This window comes from Chiloscyllium plagiosum, unplaced genomic scaffold, assembly GCF_037043375.1.
Source record: "Chiloscyllium plagiosum isolate Xiang-an unplaced genomic scaffold, Cpla_swu_hap1 HiC_scaffold_29, whole genome shotgun sequence".
NCBI lineage: Eukaryota > Metazoa > Chordata > Chondrichthyes > Orectolobiformes > Hemiscylliidae > Chiloscyllium > Chiloscyllium plagiosum.
The window spans coordinates 100,780,275-100,804,466 of record NW_028270167.1 but is presented as its reverse complement, the minus strand read 5'-3'; the positions used below and the strand labels follow the sequence as shown (position 1 = coordinate 100,804,466).

Below are 24,192 nucleotides of genomic sequence, written 5' to 3'. Positions count from 1 at the left end.
TTCAGACATGCTCCATATGAGATTGCCGAAACTGAATTTAGAAACGCAGATTAGAAATGGTATGTTATTTTGTAATGTGAGAGAGACTTTGAGTGACAGCAAAAATAAAGTCATTCACTTTGTTGGCTAATAATATTATTGAAGTTCTTTTTAGCTTTATCTGCTTGTGGTGGAATGGAGGATTAAAGGGAGTAAACTGCTAATTGTATATTCTAAGTATAATCACTTTGGACACGCTCTGTATTCAGTTGCCTAAATTGAATTTTGAAATGTTTAGTATGAATTACATGTTATTTTGAGAGACTTGCAGTATCCAGGGAAGAAAAGCTCAACTGTTTTATTAGCTAGTTATATGTTTGAACTTTAATTTTAGTTTTACCTGCTTGTGAATGAATGTAGAAATAAAGGGAGCTAACCTCCAGTTGAATTTGTTTTTTTTTTCAACAAAATACATGCAACTATCATGTGAAACAGACCTGAAGCTACTCAAATTTACTTCCAAAGAAACTATTCAGGAAAACCAATATCCCAAGATGTGTATGTGTCCATGTTTAAGCAGAATCTCATGTAAAGACGTGACCCAATGTGCTCGAGCTGTGCAAGCTGATACCAGGATCCAGTCTGAGCCTCCAGCAGGAAACCACCATGTGGAAGCTGTAAGCCTGCCCCTTCCGATGGCCATATAAATCCTGGGCACTGGACCGTAATTCAACACTCCTGGGTCGGCTCTGTTTAGAAAGATCTTAGCAGAACCGCTTCCCACAAGTTATCAGAATGATTGTGTCGACACTTTTTCTCAGTTTGTTACTGACTTTCTTATCATGTGAGTGTTTTTGTTCAAGTCTCTCTTTGTGACTGTCTCAATGTTAGTCTACCGCAGGAATATAAAAGACTCAGCCATCATTTCATCAGCATTACTGCTCATGGTTTATTTGTTTTCTTTTTAAAGGTGTCCAGTCGGAGGTTGTTTTGACCCAGCCAGAGGCAGAGACTGGGCGTCCCTCAGGCAGCCTGAAACTGACCTGTAAAACCAGCGGGTTCAATCTTGGCAGCTACTGGATGAGCTGGGTCCGACAGGTTCCCGGACAGGGTCTGGAGTGGCTGGTTAGCTATGATGATTCATCGGACAATAACTATGCACCAGCGATTAAGGGTCGATTTACTGCGTCCAAAGACACTTCAAACAACATTTTCGCGTTGGACATGGAGAAACTTAAGATCGAAGACACCGCCATCTATTATTGTGCAAGACTACAGTGTGTCACAGTGTTGTGCACAGCGACATCCTCATACAATAACCACTGACAAGTGTTTGTTTAAATTGGTGATTTCTACCATGGCAGGAGCAAGAAATAATCTGAGATGCAATTTAAACGCAATCCAGTAGTGCTAGTTTGTACAAATGTCTAATTTTTTCTACCTTCTTCGTGTTGATTGTCAAGTTAAATGCAGACCAAACCTGGAAAAGTATTCCAAGCTTTCAAAATACAATGGATCGTAAAAGCTGAAATAACACACTGAATCATTTTTAGAGGAGTCTGAATCACTGCTTTCTCGGAAGTGAATAAATTCTCTGCATTTTACAGTTTATAGTCTGTCATAGTATTTGACACAACGTGTCTCACAGTGATATAACTACGATCTTGATTACTGGGGCCAAGGGACCATGGTGACAGTGACTTCAGGTAAGACCCTTGAACTTTCTTAGTGACTTTTTAAAAACTTTCTATTCATGTGACTAATTTCTGAATTAGATGAAACTCAGATTCTGTGCTGAGTTTGGTTTGGTTCGGATTGATTTTTGTTCAGACTGATTATAGACTTCAGTTAAGGCTCAGCAAATAGTTACAGTGGGGATGATGGAGTCAGTTACTCGGTGTATCTCTTTTTTTGATCAGATGGGCATTCTGTGTGGCTGGGTTACTTGAAACACCTAATGTCTCTTAATCAGTCAGCTATAAATAATGGTTAATGTCAGTGACACCCTGACTGTGAGTTTTATTATCAACAAACGCAAAGAAATCAAAGATGTTCGAGACATTACTAAACATGATTAAAATATGCTAAAATATCATTATTAATTTCTTCAATATATGTTCTTACCCTGATTATATTTTCGCATTTATTTTGTTAATTAGTTGATGACAAGCAGGTTAGAAACTGTCATAAAATTTTCTTGCGGTGCTATATTGCATTCTGTTGATTAGATTCTGAGTTTGTTTTACCTGATTCTGTTCAATTGAGTTGATTGGATTTTGGCTTTGTTTTAGTTGATTCGGTTTGAACTGTGTTGATTGGATTCTGACTTTGTTTTTACTTGGTTTTGTTGAATTGTGTTGATTGGCTTTTGAAATTGTTTTATTTGATTCTGTTGAATTGAATTGTTTGGATTCTGATTATGTTTCATTCAAATCTGTTGTTTTGAGTTGATTGGATTCTGATTTTATTTTCCTTGATTCTATTGAATTGAGTTGATTGGATCTTATTCAGTTTGTGAAATTGATCAACGTTTTTATGCTTTCTGTAATCGGTGTTTTCTTTCTGGTGAGGAGATTAACTCACTGGATTTATTTTCATTACCAATATTTGTGAAGTTCTTTGGTTTTCCTTGAATCATTTCTGCATTTGTTAAACTTATATGACATATTTTTCTCTGCTTGATTGAAAACATTACATCCATTTGTAACGGTCTGAAAAACAACTTAAGGCAGAAACCCAGAAGTGTGAGAAATGAAAAAAAAAACGAGTTTTTAATGCATTGACTTTTTAAAAAAAACTCAGTTCTAATTGTAAACTAACTGAATTTTGTTTTGAGTAGCCTCATTCAAAATAAAATTTGGGACTGAAATCTGAAACTGCAGAATTGGTCAGATTATGTAATTGAAACTAACTTAAAATTATAATGTGGTAATATTTGTCCATTCAGTAATTTTGTTTTGACCATGAAGTGATTAATCAATATATGACTTCAACCGCCCTACTGTGCGCTGCACAAGATTGTCACGATCAGGAAGGGTGTACAGGTTGGAAATAAATTGAACTGTTGCCAGAAACGTTACAGCTTTAAGTGTTAAGTCCCCTCACAAACAAGGCTGCTGTTATGACTTGTTATTTCTATTCAATTTAATCATTAGTTTGCTGGATTCTGAGCAGGTTTGTTAGACTTCAATTTGTTTTTTTTTGTGAGGTAGCAATATGTTCTTGGTTCTGTTGAAAATGTTTGCAGAGCTAGTTCTGCTGCAAACACACCGTGTTGTGATCTGGTGATCGTTGATCTGTTGAGGAGGGACTGTGCTTGGGTAACAATAAATATGTTATATTTGGGAAACTGTTGTTGGTTTCTACATTGTTTTTGCAATGTTAACACGGTTGGTGACAGTGAACCGCTCCAGGTTCCTCATTCAATGCGATCAGCATGCGAGATGAAATTTCATAAAGCCTATTATTAAGTGAAAGACAAATCGCAAAGGTTTTAGAAATGAAGGGAAAACAGATACCTTCGGGCGCCATTTTTACTTAAAAGTAATAATTAAGGATTAATCTAATCCATGCTTTACAATCCAAATTCAGAACTCCAGTTCAATCACAACGTCTGTCTTTAAACAGTTTACAAGTCATAGAGAAATATAAATAGAATTCCAAAAGTCTAATGTTCTAATAGTTCTTGCTCTTGAGCAAAAATGCCATGACTGTCTTAGAATTGATCAAGAAACACCTTTCAATTCCACTGTACACTACATACATATTTTTCTGGCTGGAAAAGATCATTGGCAAAGACCATTTGGAAATTCTGCTCAATTCAATGAAGAACAGGTCAGTTTCACTGCTTTGATCAGTTTCACACGTAACTTGAGTTAATTAATTGTTATGTCCCTGATTAAACTGGATTTACAGGATAAAAATAAAACATTAACTGAATTATTTAATCTGCACAGTGCTTTAGGTGTTCCCAATCTGTGCATTTTAAATAAATAGTTACATTTTCCAACAAAATATCAACTGAGGAGTCATTCTTTCGGAAACAACTGCTACAGTGAATTATGTGACCAAGGCCAAATTTCGAATGAATTAAAATAATCCACTCATGAACTCGCAGGGCAGCATGGTGTTTCAGTGGTTGGCACTGTTGCCTCACAGTACCAGGGTCCCAAATTCGATCCCACCCTCATGTGACTGCCTGAGTGGAGTTTGCACATTCTCCCTGTGTCTGCGTGGGTTTCCTTCGGGCGCTCTGGTTTCCTACCACAGTCCAAAGGATGTGCAGGTCAGGTGATTGGCTGTGCTAAATTGCACACAGTGTTCAGGGATGTGTAGCTTAGGGTGCATTAGTCCGGGTGAATATACATTAGGGGGAATGGGTCTGGGTGGGCTACTTACTGTCCAGAGGGTCAGTGTGGAATTGTTGGGCCAAATGGCCTGTTTCTATATTGTAGGAACCCTACTTTTAAAACCATGGGCGTGCTTGCTGCAAACGCAGAGAATTCATTTTACATCGATGTGTTCAGACGGATGCAGAGTTCACAAATTTGCAGAAGACATGAACTCGAGGATAACAGAGCACATTGTTTATTCAGAAACTTAAAATAGAGTAATACTTATTTTAATAAATATACTTGACCGATTTATTGCAATGTAGCGATCGGAAGGAATCTGCTCACATTAGTTAAGTGTGACAATCATTTAGATTAGATTTCCTGCAGTATGTATCGGGCCATTTGGCCCAACAAGTCCACACCGACCCTCTGAAGAGTAATCCACCCAGACCCATTCCCCTGCCCTATATTTACCCCTGACTAATGCACCTAACATGATGGACGATATAGCATGACCAGTTCACCTGACATGCACATCTTTGGATTGTGGGAGGAAACCCACACAGACACAGGGGAGATTGTGTAAACTCCACACAGGCAATCACCCGAGGCTGGAACCGAGCCTGGGTACCTGGATCTGTGAGGCAGCAGTGCCCACATTTACTTAGACATCCGCTAAATCGGGCAACTGCAGACAGAAGCATGTTTTCAATTCATACCTTTTTAAACATTTTCGTTTATTAAAAGCAGTTAACAAGAAAATGACCTAATTCAATCAACAGAAATGCTTTCCACACTGGAATGCAGTGTTGACTTTATGCAGTGCATGCAAAATCTCCACAGTTCAAGGAACGTTTTAAGAATATGTAAAAATAATTTAGAGAATAATCCATTTCCTCCGGATCTGTGCTTTAATTGGCGATATTTCCCATCTCAATAATTTTGTTAAATACAATGACTTATTAAGTTTATTAACTCAGTGGTTATTTATGTTCATTGTGAACATATTCTCGTTCACATTAATCCTCTGGTTAGTTCCTCTGATGAATGTTCAATTACAGTGAATATATGTGACGTGAGGAGTTGAGCAATGTATCCTCGAGGATTAAGTCTGTTGTGCAAGTTGTTTCTGTGCTATCTCCGACTAACTTGTCAACGGTCCTGACCATTTGTAGATTGTCCAGTTCGGATACCTGAATCTCAGACAGTTCAATTTTATCTTGAGCTTCAAAACCACTTTCATCTGCCAGAAATACAATATTCGATTAGGTGCCTCAGAATTGAGAGCCCTGACTAAGTTGTTCCAATCAGAACGAACATTTCAGGAACAAAAGGCAGATAGCAAGAGTTTTGAAATTGGTTGTTGGCAACAAGAGATATTTGATTGAGCGAGGCAGAGAGAAATATGCTGTATATTTTCTTTGTGCCTCAGTTATGCAGGACATGTTTCGTGGCACAATGTAGAATCAGAATTGTTTTGCATCTTATTATTTGAAAACCTATTATCAGCTTTTAATGTCACTGGCCACGGTCATATTACACTTCAAAACATTTTAATCTTTTCCAAACTAAGTAGACCGTCTGGTGCAGCAACATTCACAGGGGAAAGAGGAAGGGAGTTCGAGGTTGGAATCCAGTGACAGTGAATTGATGGCAATGCAATTCCTAGATTTATTCCTCTGTAGTTCCCATTGAGTTTGAACAATTTGGAGCTGCTGTCAAAGCATTCTTCGATAAATGTTGAAATGTAACTTTCATTGTACAAAAATTCTGGAACAATCCCTGGTTGTTGGAAGGTGATAATAACTAACATGGTTTATGCATTGTAAAAACATGTGGGCTGTGTTCTCCGTGATAGTGTCAAGCTCATTGTGTTCACTTCTGTTGTGATGTTGTAGTAGAGTCCCTGATTCTGTGCCAGGTGGCCTGTGTTCACTTACAATCTGTTAGAGAGGTATGTAACACAATCTCTTATCAGGTTACTTCAGTGCAAGAAAGCAGATTGACATGTCTGGGTGTTTGTTGGAATTCCACTCACAGAGGCCAATGAAATCTATTCAATCGCTGTCCTGACTTGTGTCTCTTCGATATTAAAAAGAATTTTGGTGGTTAGCAGCTTTTTCCAGATCAATGTTTGTTCACAAGCTTTTGGGTATCGCTAGATGGGGTTAATGGAGTAAGTGCTCAAAGAAATCCCAGCTTTTGACTTGCTGTTCTAACAATATCATTTATAACTAATCCAGAATGAATCATTTTCGAAGCATATTTGATGAGATTATGCTTAGGCTGTTTTACTTTATATTAAACCGGTGCTGGAGCTGAATTTGATTGTTCAGTACGGTGGGAGTTCCGCTGAATCCAACACTTGCTGCAGATGGTGAAAGCTTTTCAGTTGGTCTTCAATTGCTATCTCAGACCATCCAGTACCTCTGCTAAGAATTCTTTTTCCAACAGGAGTCAAGCCAACGTAATCACTGTTTATCTCAACAGGTGTGAGCTCTTTTGCCAAAAACATGAAAACAATTTGGTGAAGGGGGGGGGGGGGGGGGGGTCTCTGGATGCGAAAGGTTAACCTTGCCTTCTCTCCACAGGAGCTGCCAGACCTGCTGAGTTTCTTCAGAAATTTCTGTCTTTATTTTGGTTTTCTAGCATTTAAAGTTTGTTGTTTCATTTAAAAATGTTGTGTTCGATGAAGCACGTTCTTCAGAGAAAAGATGCATTTGAACAAATTGCGAAAGTTCAGAGATGTTAAATATCAGAGAATCATTGAATTGGAGCGCCCTGATCTCGAGCTGTAGTTTCACAAGAAACTATTATGAAGTAACAACACACTCCAGAGCGCAGTGGCTGCTGTAATTGGGTGGAAGTTATTTTGATCACTCAAATAGAGAATGTCAATGATCCCGTTCCAAATAATCAACAGAAGTTTTTTCTAAAGCATGTGTGAAACAATTAATTTGTTGAAATATTTTAATAAAAAGTGTTCACCGCCAGTGCTAGCTTAATGAATGACACAATGATAGGAAGGTGGGAGCAAATGGAGGGCACTCAGCCCCTCGAGCTGTTCCACCACTTACTTAGATCATGGAGCATCTGTGAGCTAAATCCACGGGTCTCCCTTTGGCAAAACTCTTCAACACCTTTGATTAACAAGAAAAAACTATCCCAGATTTACTGATTCGACTGCCCATAACAAAGGGAGACACCATTTCTGAAAGACCTTCCTGTGAGTACTGTGACACAATGAGGCTGGAATTAATTGCTCATGAAAGTAAACTTTAAATCTCTGACAATTTCCAATTGAAACATCCCAATCATCATATTTCCTTAATTTAACACTATACTTCCCTGGAATAAAGAAATATAATGTGTGATTGCCTTGCTAAAAATGAGGGAAGCTTCCTTCCTATTGTATGATTAAGAAATAGCTCCGTTCATTCAGTGAAAACACAGTCAAATCACACAAAAGGAAACCATGTCATCTTGTGTAGACACACAAGTGCCCAAAATAATTTTCAATTCTTCCAGTGGTTGTTTGCATCTCTAGACAGGTGTGGAAGTGTCAGACTTTTTATATCGCCTTGGGAAACCAGTTATCATCAGTCTATTTGAATTGCTGAAGTTTGTGTGGTATTAGCACATTCACAGCGCTGTTAGGAAGTGAGTCCCATGGCTGTGATTGAGGAAGAGGAAACGGGCAGCGAAATAGTTGAGAGTCAAGTTAAAGTCTAATTTGGAGGACAGCTTTCAGGTGAAGCATTTACACGCATGTGCGCCCTTATCCTCAAGGATCACAGCTTTGGAACATGCTGCCGAAGGGACATGTCAGCATGCAAACTGGAAGCTGAAGAAGGCCCCTCGGCCCCTCTAGAATGGTATTCCATTCATGGGATCATCATTAATCTTGCTGCTCACCAGTCTTCCCAACACACCGATAACATCGAACCTGATTGTTTACTGTTCAGCAAAAGAATGGTGAACCTTTGGAATTCTCCACCACAGAAATTGATTGAGGACAAAACATTAAATGATTTCAATAAGGAGATAGATTCCTTCAATCCTTAAAAAAATGCTCCGGATATGTGGGAGAAAGGCAAACAGGGTACAATATTGGTTGAAAGCCATGAAAACATTGAATGGGACATGGTTTGTAAGTTTGCACGTAACACCAACATTGGTGTTATAATTGGCAGTAAAAGTTATCTAAACGTACAATGAGATCTTGATCAGCTGGGCCAATGGGCTGAGGAGTGGCAGATTGAGTGTAATCTAAATGAATATGACGTGTTGCTTTTTGAGAAGACAAATCAGGTCACAACTTACAGAGTTAATGGTAGGGCACTGGATAGTGATGTTGAACACAGGGCCCTGAGGGTCCAGACTCATAGAGTCTTACAGGGTTAATGGTAGGGCACTGGATAGTGATGTTGAACACAGGGCCCTGAGGGTCCAGATTCATAGAGTCTTACAGAGTTCATGGTAAGGCACTGGGTAGTGATGTTGAACACTGAGGACCCTGAGGGTCCAGACTCATAGATTCTTGAAAGCGTTGTCTCAAGTAGCTAGTGTGTTGAAGGCGTTTGGCACATGTACCTTCATTGGTCAGAGCACTGAGTGCAGGCGTTGGGGCTTCATGTTGTAACTGTCCAAAACATTGGAATGAACTGCCAGAAGAAGTGGTAAATGCAGAGATAGGTCCAACATTTAGAAGACATTTGAATAGCTCCAGGAACTGGATAGGTCTGGATGGATATGGGCCAAAGGCAGGCAAGTGGAATTAGTTTAATTTGGGAACTCTGGTCAGCATGAATGAGCTGGACCAAAGGAACTTTTTCTGTGCTGTCTGACTTTATGACTCACTGACTTTATGGTGGAGTAGGCTCAAAGTTGGAAGGTGGTGAGCAAGTGAGGGGCTCGATTAGGCATGTGGGAGAATTTGGGCTGGTAGGCTGTAAGGTGTTGGCTGGCTGCTGGGTAAGCTTGCATGCACTCTGTCTGGCAAGGTGGCATCAAGGTAAATGGTAATGGTCACAGGATAATTTGGTCGAATTGTGCTTGGTAGGTGAGGGGTAGTTTGAGCTGAAATGCAGGAGGTCTGTCTTTGCCAGGCTGGTTTATGGAGAGGTGAGCAGGATGCCAGGCTGGTTAGTGCAGAGGTGGGCAGTGTGCCAGGCTGGTTAGTGTAGAGGTGGGCAGGATGCCAGGCTGGTTAGTGCAGAGGTGGGCAGTGTGCCAGGCTGATTAGTGCAGAGATGGGCAGTGTGCCAGGCTGGTTAGTGCAGAGGTGGGCAGAGTGCCAGGCTGGTTAGTGTAGAGGTGGGCAGAGTGCCAGGGTGGTTAGTGTAGAGGTGGGCAGTGTGCCAGGCTGGTTAGTGCAGAGGTGGGCAGAGTGCCAGGCTGGTTAGTGTAGAGGTGGGCAGAGTGCCGGGCTGGTTAGTGCAGAGGTGGGTAGTGTGCCAGGCTGTTTAGTGCAGAGGTGGGCAGAGTGCCAGGCTGGTTAGTGTAGAGGTGGGCAGAGTGCCGGGCTGGTTAGTGCAGAGTTGGGTAGTGTGCCAGGCTGGTTAGTGTAGAGGTGGGCAGAGTGCCAGGCTGGTTAGTGTAGAGGTGGGCAGAGTTCCAGGCTGGTTAGTGTAGAGGTGGGCAGTGTGCAGGGCTGGTTAGTGTAGAGGTGGGCAGTGTGCCAGGCTGGTTAGTGTAGAGGTGGGCAGAGTGCCAGGCTGGTTAGTGTAGAGGTGGGCAGAGTGCCAGGCTGGTTAGTGTAGAGGTGGGCAGTGTGCCGGGCTGGTTAGTGTAGAGGTGGGCAGAGTGCCAGGCTGGTTAGTGTAGAGGTGGGCAGTGTGCTGGGCTGGTTAGTGTAGAGGTGGGCAGTGTGCCAGGCTGGTTAGTGTAGAGGTGGGCAGTGTGCCGGGCTGGTTAGTGTAGAGGTGGGCAGAGTGCCAGGCTGGTTAGTGCAGAGGTGGGCAGTGTGCCAGGCTGGTTAGTGTAGAGGTGGGCAGAGTGCCAGGATGTTTCGGGGGTGGAAGGTCACTGTAATGAAGTGACAGGGGGACGTGTTGTCAAAATGCAAAGCTCGGAGTCTGGCAAAATGGTGGGTGGTTAAGGACAGATGCGAAAGGAGCTGGGATGCAATGTGCACAGGTTGACTTGGGTAAGGTGAGAGGTCAGTGATCATGGACTGAGGTCATGTCATGGGTAGTGGGCTTTTATCAGAGGTTGTGAAAATGATGGTGCCAGATCCAGTCAGGGCCAGATTCACCAAGGGCCAGATGCAGAGTGGCAGGAGTGTAAATGAGTGAAAGGAATTGAGACCATACGTCCATCTGGAATATAGAATACAGAACATTATGGTGCAGTACAGGCCCTTCAGCCCTCGATGTGCACTGACCTGTGGAACCAATCTGAAGCCTATCTATCTTACACGATTCCATTTTCATCCATACGTTTATCCAATGACCTTTTAAATGCCCTTAAAGTTGGCGAGTGTACTATTGTTGCAGGCAGTGCGTTCCATGGCCCTACTTCTCTCTGAGTAAAGAAACAACCTCTGACATCAGTCATCTATGTCCTTTCCTGCGAGCCATCACTATTTAAGGAAAAAGACTTTCACTGTCCACCCTCTGTTTATCTTTTACGTCACAATTAAGTCACCTCTCAACCTTCTTCTCTCAAATAAAAACAGCATCAAGAACCTCATCCTTTCCTAATTAAACCTTCCCGCCATACCAATTAACATCCTGGTAAACGTCCTCTCAACTCTTCCAAAGCTTCCACATTCTTTCTATAATGTGCTGACCAGAACAGTACACAATACTTTCAAGTGCGACCCCACCAGAGTTTTGTACAGCCGCAGCCTAACCTCGTGGTTCTGAAACTCAGTTCCTCTATCGATGAAAGCCAACACAAAGTATACCTTCTTCACAACTCTGTCAAACTGGCTGGCAACTTTTAGGGATCTATGTACATGGACACCGAGATCTCTCTGCTCAGCTACACTACCAACATGGATTGCCTTGGATGTGTTTCGTGTGATAGGGGTTGTGTGTTCCAGGCATGAATAGGTGTATAGCAGGGTAGGGCTTGTCAATGTGAGTGGGAATTTAGGTCTAGACAGAGTAGGTGCAGTGGTTAGTCTGAAAGATGAGGTTTGCTGGTGAACTGTGTGTCAGTTTGATAGCTTTTAAAATTAAAGATTACTTGTTCATTTCTCAAATAATATTTACGTAAATACTCAGCTGGAACACTCCAAAGTCTCTGAACCTTAATGGTCCTCCATTTTTCAGCAGCCTCCAGAATTCAGATAATTGTAAAAGAGACGTTTCAACTTCCAGACAATTGGCATGAGTTCAGCCGTGACAGCCATCCTCCCCGTCCCAGTGCTCAGCTCCTGCCTGTGCTGCTGCTGCAGTGACCTTCCTCCCAGAGAGAACATTCTGCCTTGCATTGATAAGTGAGGAACGCACTGGACCTGATTTCCAAGCATGGGGACGGCAAACACGAGGGGACACAACTTTAAAGTGAGGGGAGATAGGTATAAGAAAGATGTCAGAGGTAGTTTCTTTACTCATTGAGTAATAAGGGTATGGAATGCTTTGCCTGCAACGGTAGTAGATTCGCCAAGTTTAAGTACATTTAAGTCGTCATTGGACAAACATATGGACGTACATGGGATAGTGTAGGTGGGATGGGCTTCAGATTAGTATGACAGGGCAGCGCAACATCGAGGGCCGAAGGGCCTGTACTGCGCTGTAATGTTCTATGTTCTATGATTCACTCTGATTTCTCTCCGGGGGTACTGCCAGCTGTTGGGTATTTCCAGCAGCACGGCACCAAGTAGGGCAGCACGCTGGTTCCGTGGTTAGTCCTGCTGCCTCACAGTGCTAGGGACTCAGGTTCCATTCCAGCCTCGGGTGACTGTCTGTGTGGAGTTGGCACTTTCTCCCCATGTCTGTGTGCATTTCCTCCCACAGTCCAAAGATGTGCAAGCTGGGGGAATTGCAAATGTTATGTTCAGTGATTGGGAGGTTCGGTGCATTAGTCAGGGTTAATTGTAGCATAATAGGGTAGGGGAATGGGTCTGGATGCGTTACTTTTCAGAGGGTGGGTGTGGACTTGTTGGACCAAATGGCCTGTTTGCACACACTGTAGAATTTCGATGAATCTGCATTTCCTTGGTTTGTTTTTTGTGAAATGTCTCTGCTCTTCACAGCAATCCAGTGAAAGTGTCAGTTGGTGAGATCTTCAAACAGTTACTGGGGTGGGATCAGGATGTTCTTCTTCCTAAATTATATGGCAATGGTCAAGGTCGAAGGCATGTTTCTAAAGAGGGAACCAATGATCATGATCAGCAACTGGTAGGAAACAAAAATAAACCCCAGTTATGCTGTCGACTTCAGCGGGAGCAGACTGGCAAACTTTTACAGCTGAGGATACATTTGAGTAACTGATAAGGTCAAATTAACAGAAACTAACATGCTCAATTTGTCATTCTGTTGTAGAGACACCGTCTCCCCCCACGCTTTATGGTCTGGTCACCTCCTGTCTGGAGCACAACACCGGTTCTGTGATCTTTGGTTGTTTGGTGATGGACTATTCCCCTGACGTCACCAAGTTAACCTGGAAGAAAGGTGGGGAGCTAATCACGACTGGATTGAAGACTTACCCATCAGTGAGAAACGAGAAGGGAACCTACACCCTGAGCAGCCAGTTAACCCTGCCCGGGTCAGCGGAAGATTGCTCCAGCAAAATCTCTTGTGAGGTTCAACACAGCGGGTCACACAAGGGCAAAGTAATGCCATGTCCAGGTTCGTGTTGTGGGAACTGTGATAAACAGATCATCTGTGATTAACATGAATAAGGCATTATTTATAACCGTTTTCACAGAATCACCTTATAGAGCACAGGAAAAAGACCCTTTGATCCACCCAATTCACGCCTATCAATAACAGCCACCTAACTATTCCAGTCTCATGTGCCAGCACATGATCCATTGCCTTGTGTGACTTGCCCTTGCAAGGATACTTCATACTTATTATGAGGGGCTCAGTCTCTACATGACTTATAGGTGCTGAGCTCCAGGCTAACACCACCCTCTGTTTGATTTTGTTTTCCCCTGAGATCCACTTGGAACCTCCTGGCCTTACCTTCACCCTGTGCTCCCGAGGCATTGATCTCTCCATCAAGGTGAAAGGTTTCATCCAGTTTACCCTGTCTTTGCCTAAAATAATTCTGGATATCATGATAATCATCTCCCTAATTCTCCTCTGCTCCAAGGAAAACCCCTGTCCATCTAAACTAGTTTCATAACTAAAACCCTCCAACCCAGCAAAGACCCTGGCAAATCTCATCAATACTGCCTTCAGTGTAATCACATTCCTTCGATAACATGCACACAACGCTTCAGTATGACCTAACCAGTGTTCTATTAAGTTCCAGTATCATCTCACCACTCTTCATTGTCAATGTCTAGGCTAATAAAAGCAAATATCCTCCCACTTTCTTAGCCTCTTTATCCAGACGACACAGTACTATAGGGGATCGGTGGGTACATGCACCAAAGATCCTCAGGCCTTTCCAGAGTTCCACCATTCAAAACGTCATACCTCACAGATTCTTCTGCCGAATTCCATCACCTTACATTTATTCAGAATAATTTCCATTTACAACTTTTCTCTTCACATACAACCAACCCTTTTATATCCTCCTGCAATCTAAAGCCATTATGCTCATGACTTACCAACATGACAGTTTTCATTTCATCTGTGAATTCACCGGTTAATCCTCCTAAATTTGAGTCTCAATCATTGGTATGTAAGAGAAATAGCACGGAAATCAACACTAATCCCTATAGAACACCAGGAGACATAGATTTCCAATCACGCAGACACCCGATGACTATTACCCCCTGCTCCCATCACGCAGCCAGTTCTAGATCCAATCTGTCAAATGAACTCGGATCCCATTGGCTCTGATTATTGCTATCATCTGGACATCGAGTTATCTCTATGAAAGCGACTATCAAATTGTTACACGTGACTTCCTCTCAATAAAACCGTGCTGAAAATTGTAGATTTATCTTCCAAATGAAGACTAAATTCACTTCTCAATAGTTTCCTTACCACTGAGACTAGCTTGACAGATCTATGTTTTCATTATTTATCCCTTTCTTCGTCCTGCATAACAGTGCAACGTTGGCTGATCTACACTCACTTGGCACAACTGCTGTGGCCAGACAGGAATTCTAAATTATTGTCAGCGACCCAACTATTTCATCCTTTGCATCGCTCAACCGCTTGGTATACTTTTCATCTGCCCTGGAAATATAACCATTTTTCATTCAGCAAGACAACACAGAACATCACGTCATGTGTCCTAATTTCTGAAAGTACATCATAACACCCCTCCATGATTTCTGTCCCCACATTGTCCCTCTTCCTAGTGAACACTGACGCAACACATTCGTTTTGACCACAACCTAATCCTCCGGCTCCACTCCAATAATAACACATAATGGGCATTACTGTTTCCCGAATAATTGTTTTATTATGAATGAGTCTGTAACTTTAAAAAATATTTTCCTTTATTTTGACTGCTATTATTTTCTCATAGTCCCTTTTGCTCTTCTAATTCCTTTGTCTTTCAAACTCCCCCTTGCACGTTCTGTACTCCATATTAGTTTCTATTGTTTTGAGATTTCAGTATAGACCGGAAGCCTCCCTTGTTTCTCTTTATCTCCCCCTCCATGCCCTTTGGTGTCCAGAGCCCGCTGCATTCTTGGTCCCACGCAGTGGCTTCCTGGGAAATGACCTCCCTGTGATTTTCCTATCTCTTTCTTAAATGTGTCACACTGCTCTGACTCAGATTTACCAATAAGTGTCAGCTTCCAGTCCACTCTGGTTAAGTCATTACCTGATCTTACTAAAACTGTCCTTCCCCTTTTCAGAACTTTAGGCCAATTTCTATTCCTTTGCAGTACAATCTGAAATCCAACTGATTTACGGTCACTGTCTGCAAAGTGCTCCACCATTGGTGTTTTAACCACTGGGTCGACTTCATTCCCTAACGTTAAGTTCAGGTTCACCCCTCTCTTGCAAGGTCTGGATTAAAATTCTCTGTATTAAAGACATACTTTGTTCAAATATTCTCCAGGGAGCATTTTCAGAATTGTGCTCCCTCTAAATTTTTGACAAAATGAATATCCAAGCCTATGCTGAGGAAGTTAAAAACCGCTTTTCATTCCCCTATTTAATTTACATGTTTCTGAAATTTGCCCATGTATTTGCACTTGGTCTTTTGGACCTATAGTAAGGTCTATCGTGCTCTCCCAGTAGTTATGTTTGTTGTATTTTGGTTTTGAAGTACTGTCCATTTGCCTTTGTTCAAGGAGGTATCCATGATTTCATTTCTCTTTACAGCCTAAAATACCCTTGTCAGAATTGCGACAGAAGCACCATTCTGTACCGCACACCCCCGCCCCCATCATTTTCCATCTTTCCCTGTCTCGCCTGAAGGCACCAAATCCTGGGATATTGAATAGCCACTCCTGCCCGGCTCTCAATATGTCTCCGTGATAGCAACTGCGTCATTTCCTCATTTATGCCGGTAATTAATCTGCCTTGTTCATCAGACTCTGTCATAAAAACGAATACCATCCAACGTTGCTATCGCCCTTATGATTTAACCGGCCTATAGTTTCTGTGCCTCTTTGACTCACTTGCAGTGTCCTATAATTGTAACCTTTCACATTGTCCTGCTGATCTTTCTGTGTGGATCCCAGCTTCTCCAGCACTCTGCACAATTATGATTTCTCTATCCATTAACCATAAGAATACTTGATATATGAGAACTTATTGTATTTGTTATGAAATTCGTCGGATAATGTATGCGATGTGTTTCCTAAAGGTACAGGTCCTCTCCGACCAACCCTTCTCCTAACTGTGAGCTCCAGTGAAGAAATCGCAAGCAGCAAGTTTGCAACCGTCGTCTGTTCAATCATCGAGTTCCATCCGAAGTCCATCTCCGTGAGTTGGTTGAAAAATGGCCGACCCTTGGATTCTGGCTTCTTCACGTCTCCCGTGTGTGAGGCGAACGGGAACTTCTCGGTGACGAGTCGGCTGATGGTCCCTTATGGTGAATGGTACAACAGCGCAGTCTATACCTGCCAGGTCACTCATGGAGAGAACACTCAAAGTAAAAACATCACCGCACTCCAGGGTAAGAGACACACACTGAGAGAGCTACAAAACAATCTGAACTCTGATGTGAATCAAACACACGAATTTATCAGGCGTAGTAAACAGCACGGTACAGTTTCTCGTTTCCCAACATGCCACGTGTCTCAATTCAGTTTGGGTGTTACATTAGCATTGCTCATAATTCAACCAGTTGGCAAGTCAGAAAAGCATGTTTCCTCTCTGTTGAAGATAGATATATAGACAGTGAGCTTTGTTAAATGGTTTGTTGCCTGACCATGCTGGGAGAGGCATTCAGAGTGCTGAATACTTGCCTGGTAGCCGCTTCAAGGATACGTTTGGGGGTGGAGGGGGGATATTGGAGAGATATGTGATTGAAACATAGAAAATACTGAGAGACTGAGGTCGAGTGAATGTGGAATAGATGCTTTGACTGGTAGGCGAGACTAGGACCCAAAGGCACAGTCTCAGGGTCAAAGGGGCACCATTTAGAACTGAGATGGGGAGGAATTTCTTCAGCCAGAGGGTGATGAGTCTGTGGAACATGTTGCTGCAGAGGGCTGTGGAGGCCAGGCCATTGTGTGTATTCAAGCCAGAGATAGATCGGCTCTTGTTTAGTACGGGGAGAAGGCAGGAGAATGGCTTTAGCCCGAAACGTCGATTTTCCTGCTCGTCGGATGCTGCCTGACCTGCTGTGCTTTTCCAGCATCATTCTGATCTAAACTCTAGATTGGCCGAACAGCCTTATTCTGATCCTCTATCAAATTGACGTGGTTAAAATATGCAGTGACCCTTACTTGAAAATAAATCAAAATGCGTTCAATTCTTCATTCCCTGCTCAGGAATGACCTGTTTATTGGACATTGTACGACATCGATTTTTATCTGGTACTGAGCTCTTTAACTTCATTTATGGGATCAGACCACAGACCAAGTGGCTATCACATTTGATGAACTGGGATAAACGTGATCTCACTGAGCTTCTTTAAGATGCTCTCTGTAATTAGTGGATGAGGCAGGAGAATAAATTCTGGTGGGAATGCTACAATAGGGATGAATGAACTGGGAACTTGAGACAGGCTGATTTAGCCTGGTTTGGGGTGGCGATGTTTACACAGTGAGTAGTGGATGTCTATAAAATTAGTGACATTTCCATCGCGTTTGTAGATTAATTTAAGACGCTTTTGTTTGTTTTTTTTTCTCTCCTGCTCTATGAAGAAATTAAAAAATGCAGCTTGGTAAATAAAGTGAAAGTACAGACCAGTTATGAACTAACTGAATGGAGGGAAAGACTTAATGAGATGGGTGTCCTTCTCGATATCGAATGCTGTACTCAATGTCTTGTTTTCAGATCTATTCCAAACACAGCCCACGAGGAACAATGACATAAATTAGAGAATGACATCACACCAATAATGCAAAGTATTTTTAATCATGTTAAATATGATGAACAGAATTTCCATGGCTGTTCACTGCTTCTGTAACACTTTAGAACTCTGCAAAGAGAATAATAATTATTTTTTATAATCTGTCCAAAATTTGGGATGTGATTTGGCAGTCAGTGTGACCAGCAGCACTTGCACCTAAAGGTTATGAACATGGAAATGAACTCATTATATTCAGATTACTCTTGTCACAAGTATCAATCGATGGTCTTAAGTGAGAAACAAACTCCGAAAGAAAGATAATTCCATGGGTTACATGATGGTATCTTCGATTATTTTACTTTTTTCAAAGGTTACACTTGTTACAAAACCAGTGTTCTTTAGGAATAATTACACAGGGTATGTTATAGGTAATCACAAATGTTTCACAGATCAAAATACATCAACAATAGTAAGCATCGTTTCAGCAATAGTTGGAGTTGCCATTTTGAAGGTGGTGTCTTCACCCTGTGAAGGAGTAATCTGAAGATTGGCTGTTTGTATCAGAAAGGGGCATTTTTCATTGACTTTGATTTTTGTTTCATAGAAGATACCGAATGCCACCCTAACACCGTTAAAATCCTCCCACCGCCAGTAGAACAAGTCTTACTGGAGGCGACGGTGACGTTAACCTGCGTTGTGTCCAATCTTCCTTCTGGAGTCAATGTCACCTGGAGACAAGAAAAGAAGCCTCTGAAATCGGAGATTGCTGAGCAGCCTGGACAGAATCCCGACAGCGTGATCAGCAAATTAGACATTTCTACTGAAGCCTGGCTGAGTGGCGTTACTTTTGAATGTGTGGTGTACCATCAGAATCTACCGACTCCGCTGAGAGACTCCATCCACAAGGAGAAAGGTGAGCAGTCAGATTAAAGCACACAGGATCCCATGTGTAATCCAGATCCAGTTACATCAATGACAGGCTTTGATTGGAAATGAACCAACACCGTTGGGAGCATTAACGATGCATCTGAAGGCAGGATAGCTAAGTAGCTGATTCAGAAAAAGATGGACCAAAGGATATTGTATTCTGATTAAGTCAGATAAGGTGGGAAGAAGCCTGGGTTGTGATGTCACCATCAGCAATGACAAATGGCCAGAATGTCCTCGTTGTGGGCTGGAAACATGGAGGCAACTTTCACATTAAACTTTCCTTTTTTTACTGAACAGTATGTGTACCATACTGCTCCTTTAGAAAACGAAAGTGAATAAATCCCAAATTAAACATGGCGTATTTTAATATTTAGTGAAGTTGTGATATCGGTTCAGGATTTTTTTGATTGATTCATATTTGTCCAAATACTCTGCAGTGATTAATCCGCTGGAGCCATCAGTGTCGGTCCTCCTGCCACCAACAGAAGAAATCTCCGCTCAGAGGTTTCTCTCCCTCACCTGTTTGGTGAGAGGTTTCTCCCCCCGAGAGATCTTCGTCAAGTGGACAAACAATGACAAGCCAGTGAATCCCAGTAACTACAAGAACACCGAGGTGATGGCGGAGAGTGACAACACCTCCTTCTTCATCTACAGCCTGTTATCCATTACAGCGGAGGAGTGGGCCAGCGGTGCTTCTTACTCCTGTGTGGTGGGACATGAAGCGATTCCATTGAAGATCATCAACAGAACAGTCGATAAATCCAGCGGTAAACCGAGTTTTGTAAACATTTCACTTGCACTGATGGACACAGTTAATTCATGTCAATAAAAAATCTCAAAGTTGCATTTAATAATTCAACAGAAGTAATGAAGTGTTTTTTTTCCACCAGTTGTGAGTTAAATACTGAATTAGTTGTTTCTCACTCTGACTTACATTGCATCTGTGTAGTTAAAGTGGATTATTAACAGGTCTAGGACGAGTGTCTTGTGCAGTTAATGTTCTCTGCTCAGATACACCCTGGGTCAGAGACAGAGTAAATCTCACTCATTGCAGGATTCCACCAAGTACCTTATTCATCCTAAATCCCTCTGTGACAAAATCTGACAATGTCCATTTTATGTCAAGGGTAGGGCACGAGTTTTGAACTTTGTGTTTTTGATTCCCCCCATTTGACATTCTTACAAAATTCATGTCAGTTTTAAACTGCCAAATTGCACCAATTGGAAATGTAAAGTTAAGACACTTTAAAATTAAATTTGATTGGAATATACCAATCGTAAAGAATGCAGAACAGTTTGAATGTAACCTTTGTTTCTGGGGAACTGCCAGGGATCTTGCGCCAGCGCATGAGTTGACAGAATGTATCTTCACTTTCACACCAAAGCGAATCGACAGATAAGTTGTTGTGGAGCAGAGGGGAGGGGAACGATGAATGGTCTGTCCTCTTGCTCCCTGTGCAGAGTTTTCATGGTCGATGTCCTCTGTAATGTAACCCAGTTGCTAACAGGGACAGTCAGCTTCTTGCTTACTGTCCAAAGATTTAACATTTCCATGCAAAACAATACCTTTGAAGAATGTTAGACACGCTTGGCTCTGTTAACAAATGATTAACATTGATTCCCATAATCCAAAACTGGTGTTTGCATTGTCCCAGTTTGAATTCCATAGTTTGTCTCAGTTTTCTGGAGCACATGGGATCAATTCTGGTATTCGAATACCTGATTTCATTTTGTTTCACATACAGAACACAAGTTGACATTTTCTAATAAACATATTCAGAAATGTTATCTGTGGGGCAGTGGGGATTTGAACTCACGCCTTTTCTCTCAGAGACAGAAGTTCTATCACTGCAACAGAAGAGTTGCTCATAAAACGCTTATCTCCGCACGACGATGGGAAATGTTTCCTGCAACACCAAGGTCAAATCTAATTATGGGCAATGCATTAAAATTAGAACAATAAATTAGAATAATGAAAATTGCAGTCTGGTATAAGAACAGGTTCAGAGAGATGATCGCAAATACACACGTAATGACACATATACGGGCTCTCACCTAAAGACACATATTTATGTGCACACATAAATGTGCATATAGATAAGATGTCACACGCGCATACTCGCACAGAGCCACACATGCAAGTGGTACTTGAACACTCACCTAAGCTCATACAAAAACTCACATACACCAAAAGAAAATCATTTGCACAAATGAACAGGGGTACTCACATATAACCATGAGAAACATCGATACACGGTAACACACAAATGGGCATGAATACATATACATTCATACAGCACAATGCGTACAGACATACACACATGAACACACAGATACAAATTCCGAAAAATGTCCTCCCACATGTCAACTCACACAGGCAGGTAAGTGCACAGAGATAAACATTAATATAATTATTTTCCCATTTTCAGAATCACAAACATACGATGACAGAAGCAGCTTAATTAGTTATTTTTAAACCACATTGATCAGCATATATACAATATCACACGCACACACAAATTCAGAGTCTCACATGCAGACACACAAGTGCATAGATGAACAAATAGAGGGGCGTTTATTAAATAAGGATAATGGGCACAAGGATCAGCAAGCATTCACAAACAATAGCACAAACAAGCTGATAAGGAGATGGTGTGGGAAAGATTGCACACAAGCAAACATCATCATATAAATATAAACATCCATCAAAACATAACACTGCATGCTAACATTTATTAAGCATAAACATGAAAATAACCTAGTTTAGGTAGGATCTGAAACAGACACACGAGCACACATTTCAGATAGCACTAATGAAAAGTGAACACTCACAAAGACATTACAAGGTAAGCATAGGCAGCAACGAAGTGGCATATTAGCATGATGATGCTTACACAATGTGAAAAGACCAAAATTTAGGTGCACAAACACATGAGCACACCAGTAGTAAAGGAACAGGAATATGTTTATTCATGCACAGACTCCAACATGGGCTTGAGTGAAGTAAGAGACTCTTATAACCACATACACAAACATTAAAGGAAAACCAAACTCTCCAAGCAGTAGATCAAATAAATTAAGGGACACACGTACAAAAACTTATTCCTAAATATACAGATCCTACAAACTAAAATATGAAGCAATGTCCTGACTGTAATGTCACTTATATTCATGATTTGCCAAGCAATTGGTCACCAATACAAAAGATGAGAATCACATTTGAACTTTTATTCAGTGATGGCCACAATTTTCAACTAAAGTGCTGTCACAGCCTATATTTAAAATATAATGATATAATTAAAATCATCATTCGTAATACGCATTCCTCAAATAATAATATCCTTAAATAATAGATGAAAAGAAAAATAATTCAAAACGTTCTGACATGGACAATGAAGAAAGAACATGTGCAGTTAGTATTTGTAATTTCTTGCTGAGAGTCAATAATGCACTAATAGATACAGAAAAGAGTCACACTTGAGAAATACCTGACTGCTTTATGAAGATGTAATGGTCTCCAATTACATGACTTGGATGCAGATAGATCGATCTGGATCAATAAACAATCTCTATGCGTTCTCTCGGCTTTATATTCATAGATTCAATAGATCGCACTTGGATTGAAGACTATGAGGATGATAACAGCAACATCTGGACAACTGCTTCCACGTTCATCACCTTGTTCTTCCTGAGTATTTTCTACAGCGCTGCCGTCACTCTGGTGAAGGTGAGAATAATCATATCTTTCTCACGCCAAGCAGCCCAATATGTTTTGTGAAATCTCTAAGTGTGCCTTTGAATAAACATTAAATCTGAAAGTCCCTGATCATAAATATCTGCGTCATCGCTTTCTCTCTCTTTTCCAGGTTAAGTGAATGACTTGTGGACCCCTTTGATTTTCCTGATCTGCTTATCAAGGTCTATGAATTCCCAATCTCCAATCTGTCCTGTTGCTGACTCTAACAGTGAGATTACTTCAGTTTATCAGCGTGTAACTGAGACAATTATTGATGGATTTTCCTTTTTACTTTGATATCTTTGAGATGGTTGTGGTTGGAAGAATTTGTAGCTTCCCAGTTGTTTGAAGCCCGTTTGTTTTGTTTTTATTTGTTCCTTACTCAGAATGGTTGCCTACCCGTTCTGATGAGCCTTTGTATTCCCTTTCTTGTGACTGTTACTGATGTACAGAAAATTCCCACCATGTGTTCTCGTCTCAATGTGGCATCCAGCCATTATATTCACTTCTGTTAGCTTTTACATCAACTTTTTGGATAAAAATGCTTTCTGAAATGTTTAATAAATCTCGAATGAATATGCACTAACCTTGAGTTTGCTTAATTCTTTCTTCAAGGCCAATCAGTAATAATACACTTTCCCACATCCTACTCCTTTGCCAGCCAAATACTTTCACTTGTTCTGTTTGATTGTATTTTATCCAGCCATTTAGTTTAATGCTGCGCTACCATGCAGCCCACTAATGTAAATGCGCCTTTCACACGATATGCCTGATGGAACACTCCAGAGGCAGAATGATTAGAGAACATTTCCGCTTATGCACCAAGGGTCACGGCCTCGGGTCACCTAATGATAATTTTATCGGCTCCACCAGAAGCCGAAAAAAGGCAGACAACGGAGTTTGAAAGTTTACTCTACACTGTCTAAACTAAAAGTACTCCCGATGTCAGGGCAGCCTGGGTTAGTAATGCAGAAATCGCCACCTAAAGCGCCCAACGAAACATTCATCAGCCAAAAATGTCAACGTTCAGTCAGGTATTCAGACACAACACGTGCACAATCCAAGGGCGGATTCTCAGAACTGGAGTTTTTCTCACACATAAATCTCATGGAGCACAATTCCTGGGATCTACTTGACACACCACACCTGTCAAATCCCAGGGAATGAGACTGAGATCTGTCTGATACAGGGATATTACTGAACAGCAACCCTCAAAAATAATAAATCAGAGGGCGCTGTGACCAGGCAAGGCACAGCTCATGAGTACTTGAAATATTCAGCCATTGAGATCTATATGACGCAAGACGGAATTGAGAACCAATCATAGCAACTATTCACAGAGTCTGGAAACTATCAGCAGAGGAGAACAGTCCCAATTTCTCAGAGTTGGTGAGGTGTATCATCCCGGGAATAGTGTTGTGAATCAGTCACGCACCCAATCTCATAACTTTGCATTTTTTTCAAAAACGTGGCACCTGAACTAGATGCAACATTCCAGGTGAGACAAGAGACTGTTTTATTTCAGTTTAACATAATTGCTGTGTGTTTGTTCTCTACAGCGTAGGGTGATGAAGTAGGGTTTATTTGCTCTTCTGTCTATGTATCATGGTACATTCCCTGATTTGTGCACATACACACGGGGGATCCTCTGCTCCTGCA

At 41.5% G+C, this 24,192-nt stretch overlaps 1 gene segment (V, D, J or C); it reads left to right on the top strand.

The window, feature by feature from the left end:
* The first annotated feature begins 1,651 nt into the window (after positions 1-1,651).
* LOC122546670 (Ig heavy chain C region, membrane-bound form-like) lies at positions 1,652-22,928 on the top strand. The segment is given in 7 exon segments: positions 1,652-1,685; positions 12,809-13,114; positions 16,212-16,523; positions 18,472-18,780; positions 19,235-19,564; positions 22,397-22,524; positions 22,664-22,928. Coding segments are annotated over 7 exon segments (1,413 nt in total).
* Positions 22,929-24,192: the final 1,264 nt, after the last annotated feature.